The sequence below is a fragment of the Solanum verrucosum genome, unplaced genomic scaffold (genome assembly GCF_900185275.1).
Source record: "Solanum verrucosum unplaced genomic scaffold, falcon-dt-bn FXZP01000081.1, whole genome shotgun sequence".
NCBI classification, from domain to species: Eukaryota; Viridiplantae; Streptophyta; class Magnoliopsida; order Solanales; family Solanaceae; genus Solanum; species Solanum verrucosum.
Window position 1 is genome coordinate 175228 of NW_026020233.1, and position 18568 is coordinate 193795.

At 33.4% G+C, this 18568-nt stretch overlaps 1 protein-coding gene and 1 pseudogene across 1 annotated transcript; one reads left to right on the forward strand and one right to left on the reverse strand.

Moving 5' to 3' along the window:
* Positions 1-5126: 5126 nt before the first annotated feature.
* Positions 5127-7031, forward strand: LOC125832763 (uncharacterized; annotated as a pseudogene).
* A 5301-nt stretch (positions 7032-12332) lies between these two features.
* Positions 12333-15282, reverse strand: LOC125832758 (lectin-like). Its single transcript, XM_049511954.1, has 3 exons — positions 15044-15282; positions 14262-14371; positions 12333-12814 (listed from the first exon to the last, which is right to left on the reverse strand). Exons 1-3 carry the CDS (start codon positions 15272-15274, stop codon positions 12400-12402), a joined length of 756 nt encoding a protein of 251 aa, XP_049367911.1. The 5' UTR covers positions 15275-15282; the 3' UTR covers positions 12333-12399.
* Positions 15283-18568: the final 3286 nt, after the last annotated feature.

An 18568-nucleotide genomic window follows, 5' to 3' on the forward strand; every position in this document is an offset into this window, starting at 1 on the left:
GTTGCTAAGTGTCCAAATTGCCAACAAGTTAAAGTAGAGCATCAAAGGCCCGGTGGTTTGGCTCAGAATATAGAACTTCCGGAATGGAAGTGGGAGATTATTAATATGGACTTCATCATAGGTTTACCAAGGTCTCAGAGGCAACATGATTCTATTTAGGTGATTGTGGATCGAATGACCAAATCAGCCCACTTTTTGCCGGCAAAGACTACCCATTCAGCAGAGGATTATGCCATGGTATATATTCAAGAGGTGGTTAGACTTTATGGAGTCCCTGTTTCGATTATATCAGATAGGGGTGCACAGTTTACTGCACAGTTTTGGAAGTCATTCCAAAAAGGCTTGGGTTCAAAGGTGAACTTAAGTACTGCATTTCATCCTCAGACAGATGGACAAGAGGAGCGCATTATTAAGACCTTAGAGGATATGTTGAGGGCCTGTGTGATTGATTTCAAAGGTAATTGGGATGATCACCAACCTCTTATCGAGTTTTCTTACAACAATAGTTACCACTCAAGCATCCAAATGGCTCCTTATGAAGATCTTTATGGGAGAAGATGTAGATATCCTATTGGATGGTTTGAAGTTGGTGAAGTAAGGTTGATAGGACCAGATTTAGTTCATCAAGCTATGGAGAAGGTGGAATTGATTCAACAGAGGTTGAAAATGGCAAGAGTCGTCAAAAATCCTACACTGATGCTAGGAGAAGGGCGTTAGAGTTCGAAATAGATTATTGGGTATATCTAAAAGTTTCACCCATGAAAGGTGTTATGAGGTTTGGTAAGAAGGGGAAAATTAGTCCCCGGTATATTGGACCTTATCGAATATCCAAGAGGATCGGCAATGTAGCTTATAATGTAGAGCTACCACAAGAGTTAGCCGCGGTTCATCGGGTGTTTCACATCACTATGTTGAAGAAGTGTATGGACGATTCTTCATTGATCATACTAACTGAAAATATTGGGATCAAAGATAGCTTATCTTATGGGGAGATTCCTGCTCAGATTCTAGATCGCGAAGTTCGCAAGTTGAGAACAAAAGAGGTAGTATCAGTCAAAGTCCTTTGGAGGAACCAATTGTTGAGGAAGCTACTTGGGAAGTTGAGGAGGATATGAAAAAGTGATATCCACATCTCTTCGAATCCGGAGAAAGTGCAAACCAAGGTACTAATTTTCTTCTTAGTACTCTTTAAATTTCAAGTGAGCATGTTGTTTGTTTGCATTTGCTTGTTGGGTGTTTGAACTTGATGTTACCACCCTTATCCTAGTAAGATTAATCTTATTCGAGTACAAATGTTCCCAAGGGGGAGATGTTGTAACATCTCGCAATTTGAAGAAACTAGGAAGAAGAAAATAATTGGAAATAGTCATTTTTGGAAAGAATGGAAATCTGGAAATTTGTTTAAGTTAAGAAAAGTTGAGTTTTTGGTCAAATTCAAATGGACATAACTCCTAGCTCAATATGAGTTAGGTGTACTCCCAGATATGGTTGGAAATCTCTTGGAATAATCGTTCCAATGCCGCCAAGTTTGTACGATTTCGAGTTCATTTGAGCAAGTTATGCTCTTTGTAAGTTGGGTTGTTGGATTAAGGAATTTCTAATACAGATTTTGGAAGGGTAATTTAGTCTTTTCCTTACCTAATTATTCTAATTCGTTTTTAGGAGTTTAATTGGGGTAAATTCAGATTTTAGTCAGTTTTAGAAAAGTGAATTTCACTCTAGGACTTGGACAAAGGAGAAAAGAGAAGAAAGGAGAAGAACGTTCAAGATTCATTCAAGATTCGTCGAGATTAGCTTGTGGATTTCTTCGGGGGTGATCCCTACAAGGTATATGAGATCACATAGCGTTGGGTCCATTCACTCACGCGCTAATCATGTTTAATTCAATGATTTTCGTCCTAAAAGAGTTAGAATTTGATGTTCTTGAATTGTTTTCATTCTTGAACTTACATGTGATTTATGGGTTTTCTCGAGACGTTTTAGCGATGTTAAGAGTTATTTCGAGTTAGATTCTAGTGTACATGTGTTGGGTATCTGAATCTAAGAAAGTATTGAGAAAAATAATCGATTTAAAATGATTTAGGAACAGAAAACGAGTTGAAAAACTCGTCAGACGCACCTGGGGAGGGCCAGGCGCGTTGCTCCCCCATAGCACCAGGAGGCTGGGGCGGATCGTCGTTTTTCACCCAGTTTTTGTCATTGAGTCTGTTTAAGCCTTTCTAAAGTGTATTAACACTTCCTATTGATTCCAACTACTCTAAATGACTTCTAAACATCTAGAAATCATCTAGAAACATGATTTACAACCTTGAACCCATAACTTCAAATTCAAGGAAAGTTAAGAGCCAAGTCTAGGAAGTTCTTAGAGTCTTTTCAAGAAGTCTTTTGCAAATGCTTTTAACTTTGTTTTAAGACTTAAAGTTAAAGTTGAGTAAAGAGTAAAGAGTAAAGCTTGAAGTTCATTTCTTCATAAGTATATGGGGACTATGTATTCCCAAAGGTTTTAAAATGTTTTCACATTTAAACAAGAAAGGAAACCTCAATTTCCAAAGAGCTTTCGGGCTAGTTTTTAGAAAAGAGTAATAGCTTTCTAAATAAAGCAAGACGGGAAACTTTGATTTCCAAGATAGCTTTTGAGCTAAGTTTTTTAGCACTAATCTCAAATCACAGAAGAAGTATGTTTTTAAACATAAGAGCTAATATTATATTTTTGGGAGTAGTATTGAGCAGCGATATGGGGAGAGTTCAGACAACTCACAGCCCCCGTAAACCATGTAGCCACCATGGGTAGAAAAGGGTCATACTTTTTAGATGATTCCTTTAGTGATTTTTAGCATAGACTAGTGGATCCACTTAGTAGTTCAGGTTCTATACCTTCGGCAAGGTATAGGACGGCCCTGGTAACGTGAGGCAAAATGTTGTATCATCACAATAGCTCTTACGTGATGGTTGTCGATTAGAGAAACTCACACAGCAGTAACTGTATACTTATATACACAGTTTATTGTATTTTTACATACATCTCAGAGTTATATGTATCTTTGCATATACACAGAGTTGACATCATGTTTTAAACAACTTTTCTTTATATTGCACTTGCTTTAGACTATTCATATTGAAATGAGTTCAGTTATGTTGAGTTGAGTTGAGCCAGGTAAGTTCTTCATGATTCCTTTCAAGCATATGATGTGTTTAACATTCCAACTCGCATACTCGTACATTAAAGGGTCGTTTGGTAGAGTGTATTAGGATAAATAATGCATGTATTAGGTGTGTGTATTAGTAATACCTTGTTTGGTACACCTTTTTATGTCATGTATGACGAATGCAAGCATTAGTTATACACTATATTGTGTATTAAGTTGTGTATCACTAATACCAAGAAATTCTAGGTATTAGTAATACATAGCACTTTAGCACTTGCATTATATTATATAATTACAAAACTAACCTCAAAGCCTTTTAAAAAAACATTTTCCATTGTACTTATTTTAGAAACTTTTCATCTACTCGGTACTTTGTCAATGGAAAGTCAAGGCTGAGTTTCTTCTTCCTTCTGCTCAATCAAACATTATTTGCTCATCTCCAAAAGGTTAGTACTCTTATCTTTCATTATTATTTGATTTTTCTACCTCTATTTCACAATTTGGGTATAATTATTTCTCTATCAAAATCAACGATTTAGAGTTTGCCAACCATTTTGGAATGCAATCAAAGTGTTTTGTTAATTTTAAGTTAGCAAATAGTTGTGAAAAAGTCAGTCGTCCAAAGTTAATAGATTTGATGATGATGTTTAGGTTTAGCTTGTTTTTTAATATGCTTTGAGTTCATCTATTTCACTCTTTATATGGTCAAAAATTATAAATTTATGCATATAGCTACTTATTTAAAAGCTTATTATGTGTTCATTCTTATTTTTATGGCAAATATAGGTGTTATTATGGATCTTCAACCATTATCAGGTATTGAATATATTATTCTTGTGGAGATATTGTTTCAGCAAGTTCTTGATCTCTTTATTTGTCTTTTCATGGCAAGTTATGGTCATTCTCTAAGAAGACGATGTCAAAATTGACGTGAAGTTAGGTATCGCATGAGTGTTCGAGTTCCGAAAATCATTTCTCACTTACACTATATCATAAATGATAATGATCGTGTATGTATCGATAAGTTAAGAATGGATACAAATGCCTTTCACACTTTAGTTCTCTTAACTAAGGATATTGGAGGTCTGACTGATAGTAAAAGTATGTCAAGCAGCGAAAAATTAGCAATGTTTTTAAATATCTTGGCTCATCATGAGAAAAATAGATCCATCAAGGTTGATTATATTAGATCGGAATGGAACGTAAGTCAGGCTTTCAATGAATGCTTGAGTGCTATTCTCAAACTAGCTCCATTGCTACTTGTTAATCCTAAACCGGTACTTGAGGATGAGATTGAAGATCGATGGAAATGGTTTGAGGTAGGTGAAATTGTCGTTTAGCATCTTTTAACTAATATACAAAATATGTAGTTTTAACAGTTTATGATAAATATTATATATTTTGAGATAACACTATAATTTATCTTAAAGGGTTGTTTAGGTGAACTAGATGGTACTTACATTCCCATTAGTGTTCCAATCCAACACAAACCAAGATATAGAACAAGAAAAGGAGAGATAGCAACTAATGTTTTGGGAGTTTGTGATAGAAATCTCAATTTTACTTATGTGTTACCTGGATGGGAAGGTTCAGCTGCCGATGGTCGTGTATTACGAGATGCTATAGTACGAAGGAATGGTTTGAAAATTCATGAGGATAGGCTTTTTATATGCTTTCAAGTTACATTATAGAAAGAATGGTACTAGTAACTAAATTATATGTTTATATTATAGGTAACTATTATTTGTGTGACGGAGGATATACGAATGGAAAAGGATTTCTTTCACCTTATCGAGGTTATAGATATTGGTTAAAGGATTAGCGCGGCGATAATCCATCACCTCGATGTAAAGAAGAGCTTTTCAACATGAGGCATGCTAGAGCTCGTAATGTAATTGAAAGGGAATTTGGTTTGTTGAAAGGACGTTGGGGAATTCTTAGAAGTTCTCTATGGTACTCGGTTAAGATTCATACCAGGATCATTAGTGCTTGTTGCTTGATTCATAATTTCATTCGTAGAGAGATGGAAGTGGATCCCTTAGACATTGATATAGAAGAACAAATGGAGTATCAACACGAGAATATTGATGTTATTGAATCGTCGGAGGAGTGGACCACTTGGAGGGATGAGTTGGCTTAATCAATGTGGAATGCAAGATTTAACAATTGACATATTGCTACATTTTGAACTATATTGCTACTTATTAGCTATAGAACCTTTTTGGACTTCATTTTCTCTTTAGAACTGGCCTAGTATAAATAGTTTAACTCCCAGAAACTTCTAATTTTTTGTGACCTTAATTGCACACCCTTATTTACTCTTCACATCTCTTTTGTTGTATGCTTTAGTTTATAGTGAATCTTAAGATATTTGGTTCTTTCTGATTTTTTTGATAATCTGTCGCACAAGTTCTTACAGGTGAAATGAATAGTCAAACATCATCAAATAAGAAATCAAAAAAATCAAGCAACACAACACATTCAACACGAAGGACATGGATTCCAGAAGAAGAACAAACTCTTTTAGATGGGCTTAAAGAGTTGTGTGCTAATGGTTGGAGAGGTGATAATGGAACCTTTAGACCAGGGCACTTGATGAAGTTAGAGCGTTATATACACAAATATCATCCTAGAAGTGGATTGAAAGGTGAACCACACATCAAAAATAAAATGAGATATTGGAAAAGATGCTATGGAAGTATAGCTTTGTTGAAGACTCGAAGTGGTTTGGGATTTCAAGATAGTGATGGAACTATAATAGTTGACGATCCAAAACATTGGATTGACTTTATAAAGGTAATTAATATGTTTTTGTTATTTCAGATGGTACTTTCCTTGTTAGTTACTTTAATTATTCATAGTTGATGTGCCTTTAAACTAGTGATCAAGTAAATTGTTATCATCACATATACAACAACATCTAGCCCACATATACACCAACATCTATCCTCTCTTTAGATCCTTTTACAATTAATTAATATCATATTGTTCTATTTCATTTTTTAATTTTCTAGATTGATCCACCAACCAAGAAAATGAATACTAAGAAATGGCCATTGTTTAAGGATTGGGAAGAAATCTTTGGTAAGGATAGAGCAACAGGAGAGTTCGCTGAAGGGCCGCTAGATGCTACTGAAGAAATTCAAAAGAGTCAAGCTCCACAACATTCTAATGACATGAGTTTGGGATTTCTTATTGATGTTGATCTTGATGATGATGAAGAAGAAGAAGAAAATGCTTACCATAGCTCTAAAATTGATACTGAAAAAGCTGAAAATGCCACTGGACAAGATGAATTTGCTACAACTGAAGATTTCACTGAACCTAGTTCATTTACTGGAGCTGAAAATGTCATTAGACCTAGCGTATTTAATGAAGGAGAAAATGTTACTGGTTCTGAAAATGAACATGCTGGATCCCGGAAAAGTCATAAACAAGGTGAGTATTCTAAAAGATCATCTTCTAATGTTAACGAGAAAGAGAAATGCAAGAAAAGGAAAAAAATAGTAGAGGATGATAGTGAGACATTTCTTAAGGGTATGATGGAAGTTATGAAAAACTTTACTGAAAGTCAAGACAAAAGAATTGGTTCCTTGATTGAAACGATGGGGGATCGTGATCAATCTGATGTTCGTGGTCAAGTTTATTCTATCCTTGAATCTCCTGCATTTGAGTTGTACACCACAGAGCAACGTATAAAAGCTGCAATGATTCTCTGTAAAGACGACAAAAAGATGGAATTATTTTTACGTATGGGTGAACATAACCGTCAGACAATGATGTGGATGGTTGTCCATGATAAACTTTGAAGTACGGTGAACTTATGATATAAGTGGCTACACTAGTTTAGTAATTTTTGCTTGAAATCACTTCAAAGTGTGACAACAGTGGCATTTTTTACACCTCCGATTATTAATGTGCGCATGAGCATGTTAAATCTTTTTGTGTAACTAAGTTTTATCAAAATATCTCAACTCTTGTGTCAATGCTAAGTGCAGATGTAATTATATAGTTGTCATTACAGCTCTTCAAATTCTCGTGTAGCCATTTAATTTTGAGATTCTGAAATGCAATTATATAGTTGTTATGACAGTTGTTTAATATGTCTTGTATTTCTCTGTCTGGTCTCTGTTTTTTATTGTTAATTTATATATGAGTTGATGAATGTGTGTGATAGAAGAGGTGAATTCTATATTGCATGGGGATGGAATAATCTAGAATTGATCAGTGATAAGAGAGTGATCCATTGGAAGGCTAAAACGTCACGATTGCATATTTATGTTTACATTGATCTCTGCTCAATTAAATGAACAAATAATCACTTCTACCACTTCAATTTGCATTTCCCTTGAAACAATGTTCTAGAATCAAAAGACCATATATCAATTGAAACAATTTGAAGTTGCAAGTTGATTCTTCAATAACTAAAATAGAACTCCAATAACAGAGGATTGTAATAAGCTGAATGCGGAAAATAAGAAACTTAAATATTAGATTTTTGTTACACCAATTCAAACTTCCCTTAATTCCATACTTCCTAAACTGCAGATAAAGTGAACTTACAATTCAAATAACAAATTTTAGACACAATATTTTATAACAACATTGCAAATTCTTGAAACAATTCATAGTAGATAATTCTTCAAAGAACATTATAGACATGAAAAAAATTCAAGTGCAAGCTGATGGACAAGACTCTCTTTTCCTTCTTTTCCCTTTTGCTTATTACAACAATAATTTTTTCAGATAGAAATTGATTAAAGTACAAAAAGAAGAAAAGAGGAATGGAAAAGGAAATGCATGAAAGCCACCTATTATAATGTGGTGGCAATCAAAAACAGATGGCACAATATTGAGAATTGAATAGTTAATGGAAATGACGACAGTATCCTTTCTAAATTGAAATTTGATAAAAAAAACACACATGATACCAATAGGGACTGACTCTTCTAATATAGTAGAAAATCTTATTTCAATATTGTAATAACTATTTAATTTTATATTTGAAAAAAAATAAGAGAATAGGAGTAAATAATGTTTTAGCAAAGAAATCTCTTTTGATGTTTTAGCAAAGAGCCTTGTTGCAAAGGAAGTGTACAAAGAAATAAAGTGTGAAGGGTATTTTTGTAAACATACATTTTTTTAATAGAAATTATGTAAGATTTGTTATTTCTAATACATCAAACCAAATAGTGTATAAGAAATAATGCAGGCATAACTAATGTAGGCATTACTAATGCAAGCACTACTAACGCAAGCATTACTAATACACCTTATTTTGCATTGTTCTTATACACTCTACCAAACGACCCCTAAATATACTGATGCCAGTTGGCCTGCATCGTCTTATGATGCAGACACAAGTAACTAGGATCTGTATCCAGCGCATCGTTGATCCAGTGAGCACTCCAGAGTTCAGTTGGTGAGCCTCCTTGCATTTCGGAGGACTCCTTTTGCTTTCAGTTTTATTATCAGTTCATTAGGATGTTGTGGGGTTTGACCCAACATCCATCTCAGTTATTTTAGAGGCTTCATAGATAGTCAAACAGTTAGTTATGAGTCTTTTAGCTTTGTATTTTAGATGTTTTTCTATGAGACTTGAGTAGCCATTTTGGCTAGTTTGAATGCTTTCTTTAAAGACATTCTAAGATTTTTCATAAGTTCTTTATTTGAGGTTATTTCTAAAGTTTAAGTCTTCCGCTGAGTAAGTAAGCCAAACCAAGGGTTCGCTTGGGACCAACAATAATTCTCGAGTGTCAGCCACGTCCGGAGTGTAGGCTCGGGGCGTGACACATATCACATGTCAAAATTACATGACATGCTCAGCGAAATGAAAGACCAATAAAAATATGTTACATGTGCACAAGTGACATGTTCTGACCAATCAAATATCATCATGTCACTTGCATCTAATTGGCCAAAGGAAGCATTTCTCGTCACAATTATGTTATTCTAAAATTATAAATTAGGGTTCTCATAATTCAGAAAATCTACAAGAATTCTAACAAGAGGCCACAGAAAGGGCATGGATCAAATTCCACAAATTTCTTGTCATGATCCAAAAATCAAGGTCATGATGACACACACCTCGAGAACCCCAAAATGGTGTGTAAGCCGAAAGAATCACACATACGAGACTCTCGAAGAGTAGTCAGACCATAGACAATAGAAAAATAACAAGAAATATCTGAAAACCTGATAGCATAAATATAAAGAGCACCTAGTACATTTCTAGAATCTGAACTACATCTCAAGTCTTCTAAAAGTAAGTTAAAGACTTTAAACAATAGAAAAAGGTAGAAGTATCCCCCTAGACTATGACCGAAATCCCACAAACATACCTTAACTAAACTAAGGTCCTATTACCCCTTAAATCCATTTTTTTTGTAATTTTGTGCACCTTTTTGGCTTACGTGGCATCCAAATATCTCCCACGCGCCTCAATTGTGTGGAGTCACGGAGTGTGCCACGTAAGACAAAAGGTGTACACAATTACAAAAAAATAAGTTTAGGGGGTAATAGGACCTTAGTTTAGTTAAGGTGTGTCTCTGGAATTTCGGTCATAGTCTAGGGAGGTACTTGTGCCTCTTTTGGAGATGGAGACTAATGGTGATCTGTAAAGCAAAATCTCACCACAACTCCAAAAGAAAGAACTCTGCTGGATCCAATCAACTGCAATGAGACTCACCTTAACTAGGGTCTGCATCAAAGGGATAACAAAAGTAGGGGGTGGGTACAATTCACATGTACTCAGTAGGTTGGACCAACTGAGTATAAGAAATTAAATAGACTTAAGAAATAAACTATGAACGCCTTCATCTGCACGCAGAAAAGTTCCATTCCGGCATCGCCGCCGCCAATTTATATAGAACGACATAAATAAATTAAACAAATAAAAGTACAAATAATACTTAAATTAGCACATAAACAAGTCACATAACACAATAATACTAACCAATGTGATGCAAAGAGATAATGAAATGGTGGAATGATGTGGTGGTACCAAGGTTGCCAAACAACCTATTGTATACACCTTGTCGAGACTCTAGCTTCTAAACAAGGATCCACAGGGGACTCACAATTCATATATCAATCTCAATATTTCAATGTCTCATCAACTTGTCACCTCAGCGTGATCAATGATATACGTACAGTGTCACATTTTCTTTCTCAAAAAGATAATATTTCTTCACTTTCTCATATTTTCATGAACCATGATATGTTGCATGAGGATGATTGCTTCACAACACATATAACACAAGAACATAATCAGCTCATCAAAGATTTCAAATAGAATCAAGTTTCCAAACTCAATAAGTCATGAAACATGTTCTCAAAGGATAGGGGTAGTGGAGGAAACCTTTAAAACCAACCTTTTACCACTTATAAAACATTTTTGTTCATTTTTAAGGTGGTTCAAAAATCAACTCAAACCCCTACTCGGGCATCTCTACGTCAAATATAAACATAAGTCACACAACCCCTCTCTTAGAAAATTGCTCAAATATCACAGAATTCCCATATCAAATACAGACATCACACAAGCCCTCAATACAAGCTAAGCAACACAAATAGACATCATACGAAATAAAACATGAAGATCAAAACTTACCAACCTCTAAAACATATACAACAACTTATTTCACAGTTGACTTCTTCAGAACAAGTTAATTACTCAGCTCAGGCTAGAAGAGGGATAGCAAGGCCGAAACTTCCCGAACATCTCTATCGGAGTAAATTCTCAACCACACTCTAACCGGAATGATCCTAAACTATCAAGAATGAGAAAAGTTCATCAAAAGGAGTCCAATGATACCCATATTGATAGGATTTGAATATCAGTGGTAAAATAGTCCATAAATTACTTTGGAAATTGAAAGGGTAAAATTAGATTTATTTATTTTTTTGAAAATCAAGTTCTATAGGTCAAGAGGAGTTCGTGGTTGGAAAATCCATTATTAACAAGCAAGAATCAAGCTTCAAATCAAGAAATTACTCATTTTCAATTTGGGAATAAAACCCCAAAACCCATATTTGAATCTTCATTTTTAAGTATTTTGGAAGATGAAATTCAAAGAAAACGATATAAAATCGATAAAGGGACTTATCCATACAAGTTTTTCTCAAGAAATTGGTTCCAAAGTCTCCCTCTCAAGCCCCCAATATGAAAAGAATGGAGAAGAAAGTGAATAAAGGGGGGCTGATTTTAGACATTAATTGATTGTTTGTCCGTGTGTTGACCGCGGTCAACATCAGCAAAATCAATTCCCTAACTTATTAAAGTCTCCGAACAGATCTTCATGATTCATTCAGGATCCAATAAAAACAAACCATATATGTTACCTCACTAAATTCGACATTTCAGACTCAATGGAATTGTCAGATTTCTCTAAAAAGACCATTTTGACAAAATTACCCTCTCAGACCTCTTTTTAGGCTTAAAACTCAACTTCTCACTTAAGCACCCAACTCTCAATCCAAGGCCTCAAAAACCTTACCAACCATTCTTCTAGCTCGAACTCGACGTTCCTGACGCGATGTAACTGACAGAATTCTCATTCGATACTCGAAACTCAAAATATTGACCGAGGTCAATCCTATCAAGAATTCTCAACTCAAGAGGGGTCAAATCACCAAAAACACACCCGATCACATCGGGGACCACACCAACCATTCCTAAAATACAAACTAAGCATGAAAATACTACGAAAAAGGACAAAATGGTCATTTCACAAATAAAACCAAATCACAAGAAATGAAACATTATTTGTCTACAAGCTACAAGCATTCAACAACTCAAGCATTTCGTCTGTCTATGTCATACATAACTTCTAGTGCTCTCCAGATGTCATAATTCTGCTGGCCCACGTGTCTTACTTATTTTTACTCAATATAATAACCTTGATAATAGTTGTGTATAAGTAGATATTATTCCTATAACCATATATTTTCAAGATACCTTATCATGGTCAAAAAATGAAATTGAATAACGAACTCATAATAAACATGCATATTTCATATAAATATAATAAAATTTGAACAATAACATATTGTAATTAAAATGGTATTACATAAATTAAAACAAAGTAAGTAATCATTTTGCTCTTCCCCCTTTGTTTCTCCTAATGTACTTATTAGGAAGAAAAATCACCTATCTACATCCACCTACAACACCACAGGCTGACCTTTTGGTATATCCAACATAATATAATAATATAACATAATTATCTTAATGAATGTGTAGGTTAATTATTCAAATGAGGGGTGTAATTTTAACACCTTTGATAACAAGACCTGTTTTCCACTCCTTGTTTTCATCCAGATGAAACTGAATATCCCCATGGGAATTAAATCGTGGATTGAAGAATTCCCCAGCTAAAATTACAAATGATTTCTGAGAGCCTTTTTCTGCTAAATTAACTTTATTTTGTATAGCTTCATTCCATGTCTTTCCTGGTGGTATTAATACACTTCTAACTGGATTCTTACTCCATCCAGAAACATGTTTCCCTTTTCTGAATCGTAACACAAATTCAACTTTGTATTTCGTGTCTGGTGAAAGAAACTCCGTGTTAAAACTCCCATGAACTGAAAGTAACTTCACTTCTCCCATCACTGCTATTTCAGCGCTCATGTCTCTGTAAAATGTATTTTTACCTACTGTAAGTCTATCAGAAGCAATCTCTACGTAACTTCACAAGTTAAGGTGTAGGGTAAGTCTATCTAGATTCTACTTCAAAGCCCACTTATACGATTACATTGAAATGTTGTTTAAGTGTAAGTTTGAACTATAATAAATAAAAGAACTAAATAAATGAAGTGTAAAATTGATCAATAATGTAATGAAACAAGACAAGCCCAATGGTCACTTCAATAAAGGAGACATTTAGCAATAATATATTTTTCTTTAACAATAATATTTTTTGTCACAAAAATATTTAGCGATAATTGAATAAATGTCATTACATTCAGACAAGGGCGGCTCTGAAGGCTTGGCCAGTGAGGCCATTGCCTTAATTAGGCCTCAAAAATTTGAAGGCCCCAAGTTTCTTTAAATTATTGTTATTAATATAATTTATATAAATAAAATTGTTTTTGTATATTTTTTATTATAATTTGTTTGAGAGTATTTTTTACCAATAAGTTCATAAATTCTCATAATCTTTTCACTCATTATTTGATATATTTGTTTTAACTTCCAATTTTAAATTTTATCCTTTTTATATAGGAACTAAGTTATATATATATTGATAACATAATGAATTTTTTTTCAATCTTTTCTTAAACTGCGTGAACACAAAAACATTCATGCACAAGTTTCCTTTTCGTTTTAATTTAATTTATTATATGAAAATTTTATAATTTATTTTAGATATTCACCAATGAGTGCTACTCAATGGAATGAATTATATCATTTAAATTGATCACAAATTTGATAAGAAGGTGTATATATTTTTGTTACTATCCATGTTCAAAACTTCAACTATTAAGTTATGTATGTTCTTTTCTTTTTCTTATTTATGATGATAGCCAAATTAAATTTAAATTTGAGTTTTGAAGCTTAACATCGATAATCATCACTTTATTTTTTGTACTCTTCTTCCTTTTCTTTTTGTGTGTGTGAAAATTGTTATTTTTTGTCTTAAATGATTAATCTATTGTGTAGAAAATAATTTTTCTTGTTGGTGTATAAACTTTATAAAATAAATTTAAGGGCCTCTTACTATGATTTTGCTTTAGGTCACGAGATCTGTCGCCCATGCATTCAGAATCGATAAAGTCTTTGATAATATTAATATAAAATGCTTGCTATTTAGTTTCATATATATTATCGTAATGAGTAAAGGAAAAGTACAATTTTTGAAAAAGATTATGAAGCTGTAAAAAAAGAGAATATATACTCCACGCACTACATTATTCTTTTAGATATACATATGCATAAAGTTTTATATGTTTCTCATTTCGACGCCTTTAATATTTTAATGAATAGTTCTTTTTTTTTTTCAAATTAAAAGTTGAAGATGGAAATGATAATAATTATTAAATTTATAGGAACCAAGGATTTGCAATTGAAAAATATTTTTTTTAAAATAGGAATAGTGATCAAGGGCTTACTCTTTTGATCTCTGCCATGTCCACTTACGATGATCCATTTGGTCAATAATTGTGAGATTTTTTGCAAATAACACGAAGCAATTTTTTCCTGTCTCTTTATCCACCCAATACTGCATTTATCCAAACTATATTAACTCCTCACATCATATCTACCAATTATTAAAAACACAACAAACTAATAGAAATTATAACTCCTTCGCCTATCATTTTTATTTGGTTATTTATTGATTTTATATATTCCGAAATTATTACTTTCCCAGCTTTCATTTAGTTGTCAGGTAAACTAAAAATATATTTATCAATTTTTTAAAAATCAAGAGAGATTATTTATTTATTACCAACTTTGCCGACACATAAATAAAAATTAAAGAATTAATAAGAGATATATAAGTCAAGTAACACCTTAAGAAAATCTTATCATGACAACTAAATGAAATCTGGAGAATAATATATATATATATATATATATATATATATATATATATATATATATATATATATATTATAATTATGCTTCAAAATCAAAATTTCATTACTACTTCCGTTCCATACGATATATATGATATTCTTAGCTTTTATATATAATCCAAAATATAATAAAAAAGGTATTAATTTATATATTTTCACAAATTTACCTAAGTGGGTTTTACATAATAAAGAAATCACATTTGATTTAGTAAACACCTCTTAGACCCTAAAAATACCATATATAATATGAATAAAAAGAGTAATATTTTTATATAATTATTTAATGATAAGGATAATTTGTGGTGTAAAAGTACCTTGGTCTTGCCATCTGAAAAGACTATTCCTTGATAGAGAATGTCATAAAGTTTGTCCTTGCAGTAAGTATGGACATCCATAGATGCATCTTTTAGTATTTCTGAACATCTGTGTGGAAGATCATTTAGATCATTTGTATAACTAATTTGCACATTTGTATTGTTGTCAACACTTGCACTTTTAGTACAAAGATAATTGTTGCAACAAAGACTCTGACCCATTTTTCTCATAAATACTTTATAATTATGAAATTGGGCTTTAAAGAAGCTAGAAAGCATCTATTCTCTATGAAATTGGGCATATTTTTTCACTATTATATGTTGCTAATGTTGTTGATGCCCTTTTATAAAAGTCTAGTGAAAAACAGAATTTTATATTAATAGTACGAGAATCATTTGATGGCTTAACTGGACATATAATTATTCTTGTGTTTTCTTATTGGACTTTATTAGTCCTCCTATGTAATCAGAGTTACAAATTGTTGTTGTTATTATACTTAATTCTTTCTTTCTTCTTCTTCTTCTTATTTAGAAGTGACGGTTTCAAGGACGAACACTGATATATCATTTTTATGATGCAATTGACACGTACATAGTTGCAAAAGCATATTTAACCTGATAGAAGACACGTATCTTTATTAGCTATAGTTAAATACCATTTTACCCAATAAATATTATGAAAATTCCTGTACTATCCTTATTCATCCCATCTCTGATATACAAACTTCACTGCCTTGATATAGCTCTCTTGAAAATCGGTGTTTCCCTTCTTGCTCAAATGTGAAAATATTTTTAACTCCTGGGTATACTTAGTTCCCGTATAATCTTTGAAGAAATGAACTGTACTCTTACTCTTTCCTCAACTCAAAGCTTAAGTCTTAAAACAAAGTTAAAATGTTTGTGAAAGACTTTTGAAATACTTTATGAACTTCTCTTGACTTAATTCTTAACTTCTAGACTTGACTCTTAACTTTCCTTGAATTTGAATTTATGGATTCAAGGATTGTGATTTGTGATAGAAAAGATCTCATGATGTTTAGGAGTGTTTTTAGATAGTTAAACAACAGAAACGATCAAGAAATCACTGTCTGAAAACTAGTCCGCGACGCGGAAATGCATTTAAATATTTGGTCGCGAAAATAATTTTTGAGGCAGAACGGTCCGTGACTGCTTCGCGACGCGAGGAGAAATTTTCCCATCCTGAGGAACAGATCCGCGTCGCGGACCTGGTACCCAAATTTGCCCGACTTTTTCCTTCTTCGTTTTCTAGCCCCAACTCGCCTAAACTCGGTTCTTTTTCCCAAATTCTCTTTAGATTCAGATACCCAGTAAATGTACCTAAGAACCTAACTCAAAACAACTCCATAATTCAACGCAATAATCTCAAAAACTTCTCAATCTCAGCCCAATTCAAGAACAAAAATAAATTCATGAACATATATCAAGAACATCAAACTTTCAACCCTTTTTGGATGAATTCACGCTGAAATAAACATGATTGGCACGTGGGTGAACAAACCCAACGTTATGAGAGTCTCACATACCTCGTAGGGATCACTCCTTGACGAAATCCACAAGCGATTCTTGAAGAACTTAACGATTCTTGCTCCTTCTCCTCTTTTCTCCTCTTCTTTTCTCTTATCTCAAAACCCTAACTTAGTTTTCAAAAGTGTAAACTGACCAAGTTCATTTTAGACCCCAATTAAACTCCTAAAAACGAAACAAAGTAATTTGGTAAGGAAAAGACCAAACTACCCTTCAAAAATCCGGATTACACTTTACTTATTTGAACAACCCAACTTCCAATGGGCATATCTCACTCATACGAACTCGGAATCGCACAAACTCAGCGGCGTTGAAAAGATAATTCCAAGATATTTCCTACGATATATGGAAGCACACATAAATCATCCTGAGATAGGAGTAAGGAAAAGACCAAACTTCCCTTCAAAAATCCGGATTACACTTTCCTTATTTGAACAACCCAACTTCTAATGGGGATATCTCACTCATACGAACTCGAAATCGTGAAAACTCGGTGGCGTTGGAAATATAATTTCAAGATCTTTCCTACAGTATGTGGAAGTACACCTAACTCATTATGAGCTAGGAATTATGGTTGTTAAAGTTGACCAAAAACCCAAACTTAACATAACTTAACAAATTTTCCAGATTTTTCATTCTTTCCTAAAATGACTATTTCCAATTCTAACTCTTTCTAGTTCTTTCAATTTGCGAGATATTACAATATCTTCCTCTTGGGAACATTCGTCCTCGAATGAGATTATTCTTACTAGGCTAAGGGTGTAACATCTAACATTCAACTCAACCACCCAACAAGCAATGCAAATACAACATGCCAACTTATAAATTAAAGAGTACTAAGAAGAGAATTAGTACCTTGATATGGAATTTCTCCGGTCTCAAAGAGACGTGGATACCTCTTCTTCATATCTTCTTCAGCTTCCCAAGAAGCTTCATCAACAAACTGGTTCCTCCAAAGAACTTTGACTGATGCTACTTTCTTAGTCCTCAACTTTCGAACTTGACGATCTAGAATCTGAACATGAATCTCCTCATAAGATAAGCTATCCTTGATCCCGATATCTTCAGTTGGTATGATAAGTGAAGGATCTCTCATGCACTTCTTCAACATGGAGACATGAAATACCGGATGAATTGCTGCCAACTCTTGGGGTAGCTCTAACTCATAAGCTACATTACCAACCCTTTTGTATATTCTGTAAGGGCTAATATACCAGGGACTAAGCTTCCCTTCTTACCAAACCTCATAACACCATTCATGAGTGAAACTTTCAAGTATATGATAACGTTCAAATATACTTCTTGAAAAGAAATATAAACGATCGTATGCAATATATTTACCCAACTATGAGTCGGGGTCGATCCCACAGAGAATATGGAAGAATATTGTCAATAGTAAATATTTAACTCGATAGTCGTTATAAAAATGGGGGATTTAAATTGAAATAAAATAAAATAAAAACAATAAAAAGATAGCTTTGAACTAAGTATTTATTTATATTCAGATTATTAAAAGTAACTAGGAATGTGTTCCCCATAAGCTCATAACGCAGTAATCCTAATAATAGTAATCCTTTTCTAGTGTATTATATGCAAAGTTATAAGTTAGGTATCTCTAAATCCTTGGTCCGGCATCTAGAGAATTTCACCCCGCACCTTGGTCCGGCTACGTGTGTATAATTTACTAACCCTTACTTTTACCTCATATTAGACATCATAATCGATGTTTGGCTTAGTTATTACTTCGCACCAATCGACACTAGCCTATTAGATAGTATCACACTAAATCTATGTTGATAATTCTTTTCTTGTTAATTACCTCCTTGGTCCGGCAAGTAGTAACAAGGCGAGTTCTAACGTTGGCCACCGTTAAAAAGACTTCTAAACGAAAGAATTATCAATGCATGCAAAATACTAGTCAAGAATTGCTTATTTACTATTCATACTTTGTTAATCGCTCATGGTTCTCACAACCCTAGT

What these genes read in the sequence shown, in the direction of transcription:
- LOC125832758 (XM_049511954.1), bottom strand. Translation starts at nt 15,274, where the DNA reads ATGAGAAAAATGGGTCAGAGTCTTTGTTGCAACAATTATCTTTGTACT. An exon ending in TTTCAGATGGCAAGACCAAG is followed by an intron (nt 14,372 to 15,043) that starts GTACTTTTACAC and finishes GGATAAATGCAG; the next exon opens with TATTGGGTGGATAAAGAGAC. An exon ending in ACATGGCAGAGATCAAAAGA is followed by an intron (nt 12,815 to 14,261) that starts GTAAGCCCTTGA and finishes TGCTTCTGATAG; the next exon opens with ACTTACAGTAGGTAAAAATA.